The sequence below is a fragment of the Coccinella septempunctata genome, chromosome 6 (assembly GCF_907165205.1).
Source record: "Coccinella septempunctata chromosome 6, icCocSept1.1, whole genome shotgun sequence".
Classification (NCBI taxonomy): Eukaryota; Metazoa; Arthropoda; class Insecta; order Coleoptera; family Coccinellidae; genus Coccinella; species Coccinella septempunctata.
Genome location: NC_058194.1, coordinates 18,155,799 through 18,169,569, shown reverse-complemented (window position 1 = coordinate 18,169,569; position 13,771 = coordinate 18,155,799). Strand labels below are relative to the sequence as shown.

Below are 13,771 nucleotides of genomic sequence, written 5' to 3'. Positions count from 1 at the left end.
ATGAAATTTGTAGTTGAGGAGCCCAAGAGGGAAATTCCGGATATACTCGAGCGTGCAAAAAAAGTTCCCTATACATTCTCGAGCGCAGAGTCATCTGACAGTTTCTCCAAAACGAAACAATATAAATTGGACAAAAAAATGATTCCTTTTGAATTATCTTCGCTCCTTGGATTCAAATCGTTTCGGCATTCATTATAGAAGTTGTATCATTGACATTTTCCAAAAATTTCGTCCGAATCAATTTTGTCTACGTCCAAACTTTTTTGAGATATATACGTTTTAATGGGCAAATTTGTAGTATTTTTTTATGGGCACTAAGAATTACGTACTAGGAAATGCATAAAAGCATCGTAAACCTAAAAATTTTTTGTGAACTGTTATTTTTTTATATAGTACACCCTGTATTTTATCTTTCTAATCGGTAAAGCTCTTTCTTCATGTTTTAAATATATGTAAAGAAGGGTGCGTGATGTTAGCGAAAAGTTGAAAGTACTAATTCTGAAACTATATCAAATATTTGGTGCCTATTAGTGCTGTATAAATATTGACAGCACCATTGTAGTTTTTGAGAAAGCGATAATTCATGTTCTTGGTGCTGACTTCCCGCTCAGCACTAACATTTTCAAATTACCATGAAATTAGTTTACTAATATTTAGTGCTTAATTAGTGCCTATTAGTGCTTTGGAACCAATGGAAAAAAATTAATGGTTTTCATAATATCACAAATTATTTCCTTTGGTGCAGACTTCACGCTCAGCACCAACATATTGGAATTTCGTGAAAATTTTTGTTGCAATAATTAGTGCCTAATCAATAAACTCAAAAACTACAATGGTGCTGTCAAAGATTTATACGGCACTAATTGGCACTAATGGGGCACTAAATATTTGACATAGTTTTAGAATTAGTGCTTCCAACTTTTCGCCAACTTCACACTTGCTCAAAAAGCATCAGGCAATTACTGAAAAACCAAAAATGATATCGCATCCGTTTTAACGGCACTAATAGGCACTAATTATTGCAACAAAAATTTTCACGAAATTCCAATATGTTGGTGCTGAGCGTCTGCACCAAACAAAATAATTTGTGATATTATGAAAACCGTTCATTCTTTTCCATTGACTCCAAAAGCACTAATAGGCACTAATTAAGCACTAAATATTAGTATACTAATTTCATGGTAATTTGAAAATGTTGGTGCTGAGCGTGAAGTCAGCACCAAGAACTTGAATTATCAATTTCTCAAAAATTACAATGGTGCTGTCAAAGATTTATACGGCACTAATGGGCACTAATTAGGCACTAAATATTTCACATAGTTTCAGAATTAGTGCTTTCAATTTTTCGCTAACTTCACAGACCCTATAAAGAAATCGCATCGTTGTCGTGTGGCGTTCCACAGCTGCCTTAGATGTAGACGAAAATATCTATATATTCAGAAAACTGCCAGAGATAACCTCAAAGTATATATATTTGAAATTAGAAGAAAGAACTTTACGGATAAGGAAAATAAAATACAGAGTATACCATTTAAAAAATAAGAGTTCAAATGAAATTTTTAGGTTTACGATGCTTTTACGCATTTCCAAGTACTGAATACTCAATGGTCATAAAAAAACTACAAATCTGCCTATTCTAACGTTATCGTACGACCAATATTAACTGAGAAAGCTATTGGGTAAAATATAAACAATCACCCTCTACATCAGACTGGGATTCTACATTGACCTTGCCCTTTCGCATATGTGTGGTATGGCTAAGCTCCTCGCCCTCATCATCCTATAGTTCGAATACGGTTGAGAGTACTGAAGCAATTTTGCTTCAGAAAAAAGTTGAATTTTATTATCTACAACTTTTATAATGAGTTAGCAACTTTTCTAATGAAATTAGAGGTACAGGAGGGGATATATTTGACGAAAAGCATTTTTGTTATCTCTCTCAGATTAAGAAATCCCACCTTCTGATTTATATCAGATTAATGGGTCAACACCGAGATTAACCATCTCTATGAAAATCTGACACCCTCGAGTATGCACAAGGGTAACGATTCTTTTTACACCCGAATTGTCAGTCTCTTGAAATGTAACTTTCTCAACTCTTCCGTAGGACCAGCCCACCACGAAAACTGTCCAGATTATCATGAATTTATTATCAGACACACGTAGGGCATACACAGTATCTTAATCTGACACGCTCGAGTATGTACACTTGACGATTTTTTTTGACATCTGTGGAAACCTGCAGACGCTTTCCCACCGCTAGAAGTTTATACATCATAAAAACTCTTCTTTTTTCTACTATCTAATCTTCAAAATCCACTAGGTCTCCACGACGCTCGAGTAAATCCCGATTTAGCATCGTGGGCTCCCCAACGTATACACCTTTCATTTCCTATATTTCATTGAAATCCTCTGCTTAGACGTCGTAAGAATTTGATATCCGTTGAATGAAACGGCCATTTGTCGAGTGAAATTAAGTCTACGTACATCATCATCATATTCTTCGAGCTATAATCTCACTAGATGAATGATTCTCATATCATTTTTAATTCCTCTCTACGAATTCAATTTTCAATTATTTCATTTTTCAGGTGACGTTATCGATTTCAATACTCATTAGTCTCCATGTGTTTTTTTTGTTGGTTGTTGAAATCATACCACCAACTTCCCTAGTTGTTCCCTTACTTGGAAAATATCTCATATTTGCTATGATACTTGTTTCGATTAGGTAAGTCGTACTTATTTCTTCTATAATAGAAATAACAAACTGCTAAAAATTTCTGTATGTATCGATACCTCGACTCAAAATATGGTAGCCAATCACCAATTATCAGTTGCGTCCAAAAAATTGGTCGTCAAGAAAGCTATGATCTTTTGAAATTCCATATTCTGTGCTTAAACGTAATACTTCTATTACTATTTTAACATTTTGTAGTTATGTTTCTATCTAAGTTGATAGAACTATCAAGTTAGGATTCCGGAGATTGCTGAAATCTGATTGTAATTTTTATTAAAATGTTGTGATATCAAAAAATCGGCTAGAAATTAATATAATTGTGATTTTCATACATACATCACTGCGAATAATGATATATAGTACAAGTTAAACGCCATGTTTTGACGAAGAACATGAGACCTCATTCCCTGGCCTCCTTGATAATAGAAAGTCTTTTGAACGCTGGTTAGAAAATATCGAATTGTTAACCAAATAATAAAAAAATTTTTTGAAAACAAAATTTTGTACTTTCTTTCGAACAGGTTGAAGAAGCACAAAACTAACAGTTTTAGCAACTCCTGATCTTCACAAGGAAGCTTCACTACCACAACCACTTCATTCTTTTGACATTTCGGCAAATGATCACAATTAAGGTGTATTAACTGATGCAGGTTGTAACTTGAATTATGTTGTATATGCGAAATGACCCTTTTCAACTCAAAATTAGTATTTTCCTATAATACTGAGCTAAAAAATGGGTAACAGATTTGGTGATTGGCAAAATTTTAATACATTGATGATTTATAAATACTCAGAACAACGGATACACATTCCTCAATCGATTTATCGAAGAATAAAGCTGTCGTTTATATAGAAATAACCTAAATCTTTTTTTTCTTCAGCATATGTGTAACAGTTGTAGTCCTAAATGTACATTTTCGATCACCACAAACGCACAAAATGTCACCTTGGGTGAAGAGGGTGTTCATTCACATATTACCAAGGCTCCTGGTGATGAAAAGGCCTCAATATGTTTTTGAAACTAATAGGTGAGTCATTCAGTTAAGAGTTGCTCTACATTCCTCATATAATTCGAAATAATAGTGGATTTTTGAAGCAGTTCTGAAATAATTTTAAAGGTTATTTCAGTAAAAGTGTCATATTTTGATTGGGATGACCATTGTAGATTTATAAACTACATTTTTGTGTATTGTTTTCGCTATTGGTCCATTGGAATCGAGAATACCGAAAAAATAATTCTGAAATTTCAACCCTCCGTTTTTTGTTGATTTCAAGACCACAATCATTATTCAACTCCCTAAAATTTTGTATACACTTATCTGATCTAATTTTGTTATCCAGTAGGTACGTTACGAATAGATTTCTTGTGAAAAGCAGGGAAATATCGTCATGTCTCTACCCCTACCACACGACTCTACACAGAGAAGAGCCCACTCCTAAGCGGAGATTTCCAAGCAGGACTCCCTCTAAAGAGGAGATATCCAGGACGTGAGTATTTCACTTTTCTCTTGAGAAACTCTTTTATTCAATTTTTATCAAATAATTCGTGAATTAACGGTGGGATTGATAGCATCACACACTTATATAGGCTCTTTTCAGCTTAGATGTAAATTCAGCACATATATGTAATATGATTTTTTGTTCTCATTTCAAGAGGCATGCTCACATGAATATTTTAGATGTTTCAGAGTCGACTTGATCGTTTTAAAAGAATGCGCTTCCCGAGTCATATCAAAATGATACACATCACAAGGTGATTTTGTTTTTTTTTATGATCGTGTTCATCGAATTCAAATATGCTGGAGGTTATTTCTCAATATTATACATAATGAGTTTCTGACTCGTACAAATATTTCAACATAGATTCTTGAGGGTCAAAAGAAACACTTTTTGTTTATAGGTACCATTTTTTCCGATTCGGCCCTGATAGAAAGATATATCCATTTTAAGTTTTCATAATAGAAAAACAAAATTACCTTCAGAATAACCAGATAAATCTGTGGATCAAAGAGTTGTTTTTAGCCAAAGTACCCAATTTTTCAAAATAAACATATACTCTTCAATTTTCGAACGAATTACTAGAAAATAGCGTATTATACAAAAATAAAATATGAAGAAAACTTTTATTTTATTTGTCTAACTAAGTTTCAAAAGTTGGGTTCTTTAAATTTTTGGTAGTTTTATGGTTCTTAATGGTCATAATGAGAAAACTGGATGACGTAAGTGATATCTTGTGTTCGATAAAAATTCATCCAATAAATGAACAACTATATTCCGAAATTCATGTCATTCGATAAAACCGTTTGTGGGATAGAACTAAAAATAGTGTTAAAAAGAGCCAATTCGGAAAAATGGTAAAGAAAAAACAGTGTATCTTTTGACCTAAAGAATCCACTATTGTTGGCGTAATTTCTGCTACAAGAAAAGATCAATTCATAGAACATTCCTCTCATGTCGAGCATGTTTTCAAATAAATAGGGCATGTCGAAACAGTTGACTTCGACAAGAGTGCTATTTTCTCTGAGGGGCAATCAATCAAAGTTTTACTTTGCGAAGCGTTCTTTCATTTCAGGAGTTCAGGTTTTTGTGAATTCCTATAAATCTTCTGAGAAAATGTGTAAGTGTGGAATGATAGAAAACTGTCTCTTATCTAAAATATTGACATGTACAATTTAAATCTGTTTTATGATGGAATTGTGTGTACAAACGCTTAACGAACCCTTAAAATCCAAGTGAAATTCTCCGATTTCTCATTGATGAAATTTTTTCTGACATTTCGATTCGAATTATAGAATACCCAGGGAAGGCCGATTCAGCAGATAACTTCAGGGGGATCATAACGTAATTTCTTCTTGATCTTTTCTTTTATGGGGAGGATATTTCCAACTCACCGACTACGCATCAAAAGAGGATTTACCCCGGTTTATCCTTCTACATGCTATTATTTTTATACGTATCGAGATAGCTGTATCCAAGATTGCATTTAGGGGTTTCTCTCGATTTCGTACAATGATAGTAACTACAGTTTTCGAGATGTCATTGGATATCATGTGAACACTTGGGGTGTGCAAAAAACGTGGATATTGACCTGGTTAATCTAGGAAAAATCATGTTAGGGTGATACACTATCTGCAGAAGCGGTAGATATAAACAGAGTGGCCCTCTGAAAATGAAACAGGCCTTTTCAATTTTTTTAGTGTTGTAAGAGTTTGTATTCAGTTCCCATGAAATTGATTGAATAAAGACCTTTATTATTATTATTTCCTGCGAATTGTCCACATTCGTGGATAACGCCGAGACAGGTCGATTTTCTTTGGAGGGGGACACTTTTAAGGCATATATCATTAATGAAATAGCCATCCCCTGAACGGGGGCTGCCATTCTCAAAGTTTGAGTAGAGAAGATAGGTCGTGTGATACCATATTAAAGCTCATTATGACCTCAGGTTCCTATTTTTGTAATTTTTTCGAAGATCAGATGGAATTTAATAACTTAATAATAATAATTATATAATGTTCACAACATTGTATAGGAATATTTTCTGATCTGTGATAAGACATGTATATTTTATTTAAACTATGGCTGGACATAATTACTTTTGACCAGCAATTTTTCACCAGACCCAATCATTTGAGAACATTTCTACTCGAAATCCTAAAATTACAAACATTTGGTCATTATCATAACACACTTGTCTCTAGGAACGAACAGAAAAATAAATTTGTACCGAAAATTGCGCTATAGATGTTGACGTCATTGACTATTGTCAATAAAGTTTGTACAGAGTTGGCCATTGTAAACAAAATGGCGGCTCTGTAGGTTAGCAGAACCGAATTATGTAGAAACGCTCGGATAAGTCGATATTTGGTTCCAGGAGGGCAGCTTTTGAGGTCAAATTCGAACCTGTATCGCTTAAACCCTTACTGTAATGATACCGACCCCTATAATTTGAATGGAGAATTTGGGATAAGTTATACCTCATTCGAAAGGCCTTTCTGTTTCGAATTCTTTTATCAACAATAGGTAAAAATATTCATTGGGAGAAATATTTTTTTTTATTTTTCAAAAATAACCAGTGTGGTAGCTATACAGTAAATTCATCATCGAAATCAGAAAATAAATAAGTTAAAATGGGGTATTTAGATTTCAAATGTGAATGTTTCGAAAACGAATGGGTTGACCGAAAAAAAAAACATATATGTATGCTGAACTCGGAACAGTAAGGCCTTTCAAATGAGGTATCACTTACTCCACCCTCCCTATTCAAAATAATGGAAATGGGGTTGTAACACTAAGGATTCAAGATACGATTTTGAATTCGATATAAGAAGTTCTGCCCTTGGAATCAAAAGTCGAAGTATCCGACCATTTTTATATACGTAATTTTTATGATTTGGGTCAACAAAAGCTGGTCTTTGACTCGTACAAATATTTTAACAGTAGTTTCTTAAGGTCAAGAGAAACACTTTTTTCTTCACCATTTTTTCCGAATCGTCACGGTTTACAAGATACAGGCTTGTTGAAAAACCATTAAAAAAATCTCACAATCGGTTTTACGAATGAAATGAATTTCGGAATATAGTTTTTCATTCAACTGATGAATCTTTTTCGAACACAAGATATAACCCACATCTTTCAGTTTTCTCATTATGACCATTACGTACTAAAAAAATACCAAAAATTCAAAGAACCTAACTCTTGGAAATAAGTTGGATGCTATCTAATTATTATTTGAACGTTTTATAACATAAAAGCATTCTCGCATAATGGGCCGAGTAATTTGAAAGTTTTAAAAGTTGATTACTTTGGCTGAATAAAACTAGGTACGTTTAAAAGATCCACAGATTTGTAGTGTCACAGAGATATAGCTGGTTATTCTGAAGGTAATTGTGTTTTTTCTATGGGTGGCATAGCTCATTATGAAAACTTAAAATGGCTTTATCATATACCTACCGGGTGTCCCAACCCAGACGCGGCGCTCATTTTGAGGGATTAAATGAAGATATATTGAAAATCTTTTTTTTGTGGTGTGTTTAGGATGTCCCAAAGCGCAATTTAAAATTATTGTCATATATACAGGCTGTTCGAAAACAAAAATATAGATCAAAGTCACACTTTTTTAAATGTAACACCTTATATTTTACCTCAAAAATGAAATGGCAAGCTCAAGTTATTATGTGTTTCTTCGGATTACTTTATAGCTCAGAAGCACCCTTTACAAGATGATGGCAAAAAATTGAAAGCATGGAGTGTTTTTAAATAGCAATCAATGAAAAAACTAGTTACGCCAGCGATACAGACAGAATTTTTCTCGAGTAGACAAGTTGGCTACTCCTACATATGAAAGAAAATTTCAACTCTGGAATATGCAGAGTGAGCATAGTTAATTCTCAAACATCAACTACAAATAATCGTCGAAAACTTTCTTATTTCAAATGGCACACCCGGTATTTCTATATCTCGTTGAACGTAAAAATTAATTTCGAAACTATCTTCATAAAATTTTCTTACATCTAAACTTGATAGTTTCTGAGCAATTTTCGATTTTTGATTCAAAACTAGTAAACCATTTTGCCATTATCTCGTAAATGGTCATTTTGAGGTATAAAATGATACTGAAGCAAATCATCATAATTTGAGCTCGTCATTCCATTTTTGAAGTCAAATACAGAGTATTACATTTTAAAAGTGTAACTTAGGCCCACATCTTTGTTTTCGAAGACCCTGTATATATGACAATAATTTTAAATTGTGCGTTTGAACACCCTACACACACCACAAGAAAAGATTTTCAGAATATCTTTATTTACTCCCTCAAAATGAGCGCCGCGTCTGGGATAGGCTACCCGGTATATTTTTTTTTATTTATTTCAAGTACAAGGAATACAAACAGGAATCACCCACAAATAGCAGAATATGGCTATATCAGGGCCGAACCAGATAAAATAGTATAGGAAAAAGTGTTTCTTTTGACCTCAAGAACCTACTGTTGAAATATTTGTACGAATCAAAGACTCACCCTGTATAGTACCTAGTGCTATAGATACTAGTTATAGAGCTACTACTATAAGTTTAGGAGTACAATTTTGACGCTGCAATTTTTTTTTCCTATTCAATGGGACTTTTAAGTCTTTTTTAGGCTGAAATTAGTCACTTTCGACTTAGCTACTGTAAGCGTTTTAATTCCACTTTGATATGAGAAAGAAACATGGCCTTGTATTATTCCCTTCATCCGATAATAAAACGAAGAGCATCAGGAGTATAAATCTGAACAGAAAAATCCTCATCTGCGAAAGACCGTGGGTGTCATTCTGTGAAAAATCCGAAAACAATGGCGCCCCCCCACTGTCAGATGTCTGAGCGATTCATCCTGCTCAAAGGACCGAAGCAACGTTCGGAACCCTCCAGCGTGATATCCACTCTTTCATCCTTTTCATCGTCATCTTCCGAATAACTTTTTTCTGTCTTTTCAGCTTGGCGGACGGAGGTCCTTTTGGCGGTAGCTGCCAAATCCACGGTCCGGTGCTCCTTCCGACCCCGGACTCGGACGATCCCGCAATTGACAGCGATACGGGCGGGATAAAAAGTCCGATATTGCGGAATCCCGCTTTTTCGCATTCGAGCTGCCCACCAGAGATTCACAAGTCCTGTTTCTGCATCAGATTTATTGCGGAGCACACCAAGTCGCTAGAGGAATCGACGAAGGTTTGTTGAATCGTCTCCGTATTGAATAAATTTGAATATTGAGTGTAAATGCTATTGCTTCGGGACTGTATATTGCATTCTTTTCACTCTGGGACTTTTGTTGGTTATTTTTTGTGGGAATCATCCTTGACGGCGACACGAAAATTCAAGACTAAAGATAGTAGGCACTTTGACATTACATTCCTCATGTTGCTGGTGAATTCAATGAAAATTACAATAGGAGATTCAATGTTTTTAATATCGAAGTGAAATATGCTGAAAATAGCATCCAAAGAACCCATCGTTAAGTAGGCTAGGGAATTTTGAAAGACGACGCTAATCCAAGCATGAAACGTCAATTCTTAAAATTTCGTAGCTCACTCGAAACTAAAAGTTACACATTTTGGGAAAACCTTATTCAGTAAAATTATTGCGTATTGAACTCAATGGTAACCTCTGCACAGGGTTTGTATTTGAATTAATTGTAATCAAAATACGTTGTTGAAATACAAATACTATTTGGAATTTTTTAATTTAATTTTTTCTTGAAAATTCAGTTTGCAATGCACGATATTTTGTAGAGAGTATTTCGAATAGTAATATTGCTTCAAAAAACATTTTCGTATGGATACACTAGTTCAGTTAATAGGTAAGTTATACAGAAAAAAGTATTTGACATCTAACTTTCCTTAGCAAAATGGCTAACGATAATACCCAAAGTATATCAATTTTCGAGCTTTGCATATCATGTACTGCACGTCAAGTATTTTCACAATTCTCATGTATTTATTATATGTTCAGGGTGGGCAAAATTCGTTGTCTACTGAGGGTATCGCGGGGACTATAGCAGCTAGAAGAAAATAGACGACACTTTCTTGAATTCTTTTTTATGACTAATCCAAATCCGAAAACAGAATTGGTCTATAATTTTCAGATTTCGAGTTATAAACAAAAATTGAGATTTTGACGATTCCGAAAAGTTCTCATAACTTTTTTGTTTTTGAAGTTACAAATCTGAAACTTGAACCTTCCTAGGCATACGTAGAATCTACTGACAAAAGATTTTTCTCCAATTCAAAAATAACAAATTCAATAAAAGTTTGCAATTAAAAAAATGAAAATTCGCCCAATGATTCGAAATAAAAAAATATTTGGAGCTCATCAGTGGTTTCTACGTAAAAAAGTGCCTGCAGAAGGTTCAAGTTTCAGATTTGTAACTAACAAAAACAAATAAGTTATGAGAACTTTACGAAATTGTCAAACTCAAAAACGATGTATCGTAGGAGGCTGCGGTTTTCACCATTCTTTGTTTTCTTCTAGCTGCTACAGTTCTCGAGATCCTTTGAGTAGACAACGAATTTTGCCCAGCCTGTACTCTTCATTCTATACGTTCATTACGCTTTGTCACTAATTTTTTTATGAATTATAGGTTTAGTCTCTTCTATTTACATTAATTAACAATGACTATATCCTGTAATTTGTATTCAAAATTTTGAATGAAACTATAGTTGAAATAATAAATATTGTATTTCATATTTCAAAGACAAGACTTGAACATGAGGGATTTTTCAGTAATTTGGATTTCAATTAAAGTGAAACAGGTAGTTTGCTCAACTCCGCATTTGCCGATATTGAAGTTTGGCTTTTGGTTTTTGAAAACTTATCTCCTTCACTAGCATAGATGATTGAGGACTACCTCAATATCAATATCTCCCGAATACAGGGTGATTGACATAGACCGTACATTTGAAGTTTTCGGATAAGTGAAAAGTTTGATATCATTTCATGGGTATAAGTTATCCAAATGTGCTATCGGAGAATCTATCAAGCATGGGAATGGAAAGTTATTAGAGAAAAACTTTTTCCAAACAGATGGATGTGACTGTTCGTAAACAGATATTTTTTTATGTCAACTTTCGATTCTCGCGAAAAGGTTCTCACTTGGGAAAATATTTTGTGAATGGTGAAATATCTGTTCAGTCTATAGGTACCTTTATGAAAATTTAATGCTTTTTTTATATCTACTTCAAGCAATTTCAATTATTATAAAATAAGGCATTTGTACATAACAAAATCACTGACAAATGATATTGATACATAAATTCTATATTTATTTTAGTGCCTATAAATTATTATAAAATACAATCTGAGAGTTTATCTCACTTTTTAATCGTAATTCTAATATTTGTGTTCCAGCTTAAAATAAAACAGAAGATTTTTTACGTACCTATCTTATTCTATCGTAAACACCTCTAGTTTCTAGAGCGCCAATCCACGCCATGGTGGGGATCATTTAAAAAAGTTCAAATTCAAAGTTTAGTGAAAAATTATTAAAATACTAACTTTTATTTCCAGAAACATGTTCGAAAAATATAATATTTCGCAATTTAAATTAATCCGAAAGTATTTAACGGGTCATATACAGGGTGTTCTCAAAAGTAGTATTAAGAATAGGTAATTTCTATAAGAAATATCCAAGGTGGCTGAGCTAAAACCCCTAGAAGTTTGACAAAATTTTAAGTAAGGGACTGTGAAAATAACAAAAACTTATGGCTGGGATTGCCCAGCCCATTGGAATGGTTCAGTGCTTGCGAGTCTATCTGACTAGTTGCATCAGCTCACTTGAAAAAATTGTTGTATCGTGCGAATCGGGGTGAAGAAAATTGAGACAGTTTATGGAAAGTGCTTATGTAGACAAAGTGTTATTGCTACCGTATTTCATCCCATATTGATCGATGACTGTTGGAGGGTTCGAAAAAGAAGAAGAATTTTATTGGTGAAACTTTGATCTATTATAATATTCTATTTTTTTACATTTGGTGCTAAGTATTTTTCTGTCAGTTGGTATTGATATAAGCCATTTCATAAAATCGTTCTAGTTACTGAATAAAGAGAAAATTTCCGTTTCCATTTTCATTTCCACATATAGTTGAGTCAGTCACCATGAGATAAGTTTTTCCTATTGCTTTACGATAATTCGGATAACAAATGATCTAGGGTCGTATATATCATATAAGTAATAAAAAGCTGATGAAAATATTCGTTTCAGGTTAAAGAAGATTGGAAGTACGTAGCGATGGTGTTGGACAGGCTGTTCCTTTGGATATTCACGTTGGCTGTTCTGGTGGGAACAGCCGGCATAATACTTCAAGCCCCATCCCTTTACGATGATCGGATTCCAATCGACGAAAAATTTTCGGAATTCGCCAGAACGACCGTTGTACGTTGCCCTCCACCTCAGTAGTTCATTAAATGTTGAAATTGTTGACGTTTATTAATATTTGAAGAGGCATCCACGAAATGTAACAGAACAAACGATTTTTACGTCTTGGGTACATAAGCGCAGTTGGGAGACAGCAAAGGAGTCGAACCCCATAAAAAGTATTTTCTCATCTTTCCGTTGGCCAATAACATTTTAAGATATCGTTTGTTATAATAACACCAACGTGCCAAAAAATAACATCATGTTATCCATTTTCTGCAAATAATTCCAAGTTCCCTCAGAGATTATTTTCCGTGAAGACTTCTATTCATATTGTAGAGGGTGTAAATGACTAATTGCGAATAAATTTAAGGTGTGATTCCTTGTCACAAAATAGTGTGGGTCCTTGAAGATGGCATCTGAAATTTCGAAATTTTTCCGTAGAAAACAGCCAACTGACGGAAATGAAATTATGTTATCGAAAATTAATATTCGACAGCTTGATTCATTTCGAAAAAACAATTTTTTTTTTTTTTTAGTTTTGCTGTTGCTTTCTCAACATTTACACATCTACACATTCAGTTTCATCCATCTCAGAAGGAGTACCACTTTCTTCTCCATATGAACTTTTATGTCATGATCAGAACATTTCAAGAAGGAGCATTGTTATTTTTCGAACAATGCTTTTTTATTTTTTTTTGTCAAATTCCTTTCTGCTTCTTTAGTTTTATTCAGTGGACCTATCCTTTTTCCCTTCACAATGTACGCAGGAGAAGTTACCAGTACTGTCATTGCTCGTTAACTCGCAGAAACATCTTTTATAGTCTTGGTGTACTATTGATGCGAGTTAGAAGATTTCCGGGTTTAAAATACGAAATGGATATTTTTGTCTTTGGTGTTGAAAATCAAGCTACTGAAAAATAATTTCATATTTCAGAAGAAGACACGAACAATTACATTTGGCCATCTCTCCTAAGTGCAAATGTGGGAGATGGCCAATGGGATAAACAAAACACAACACTCGCTTTCAATCATTTTCAAAGGCTAGAATTATTCAATAAACAACCGCAGTATATCAATAACCAAAACATCCGTAGTTGAATATTATTTGAAACACCTATAAAATTTTATGTTTCAAAATCTTTCTG

General features: G+C 33.8%; 1 protein-coding gene across 2 annotated transcripts in view; it reads left to right on the top strand.

The window, feature by feature from the left end:
• The window catches only part of LOC123316141 (acetylcholine receptor subunit alpha-like), a 76,559-nt gene that overhangs the window by 60,154 nt on the left and 2,634 nt on the right, over positions 1-13,771 (top strand). The window contains exons 6-10 of one of the 2 annotated variants that reach the window (XM_044902130.1): positions 2,592-2,728; positions 3,619-3,765; positions 4,082-4,225; positions 9,211-9,442; positions 12,471-12,641. In XM_044902130.1, the coding sequence (XP_044758065.1) occupies positions 2,592-2,728; positions 3,619-3,765; positions 4,082-4,225; positions 9,211-9,442; positions 12,471-12,641 (831 nt within the window). Of the gene's footprint in view, positions 1-2,591; positions 2,729-3,618; positions 3,766-4,078; positions 4,226-9,210; positions 9,443-12,470; positions 12,955-13,771 lie in introns of those variants that run through there. The other variant, XM_044902131.1, reaches the window with a different exon arrangement.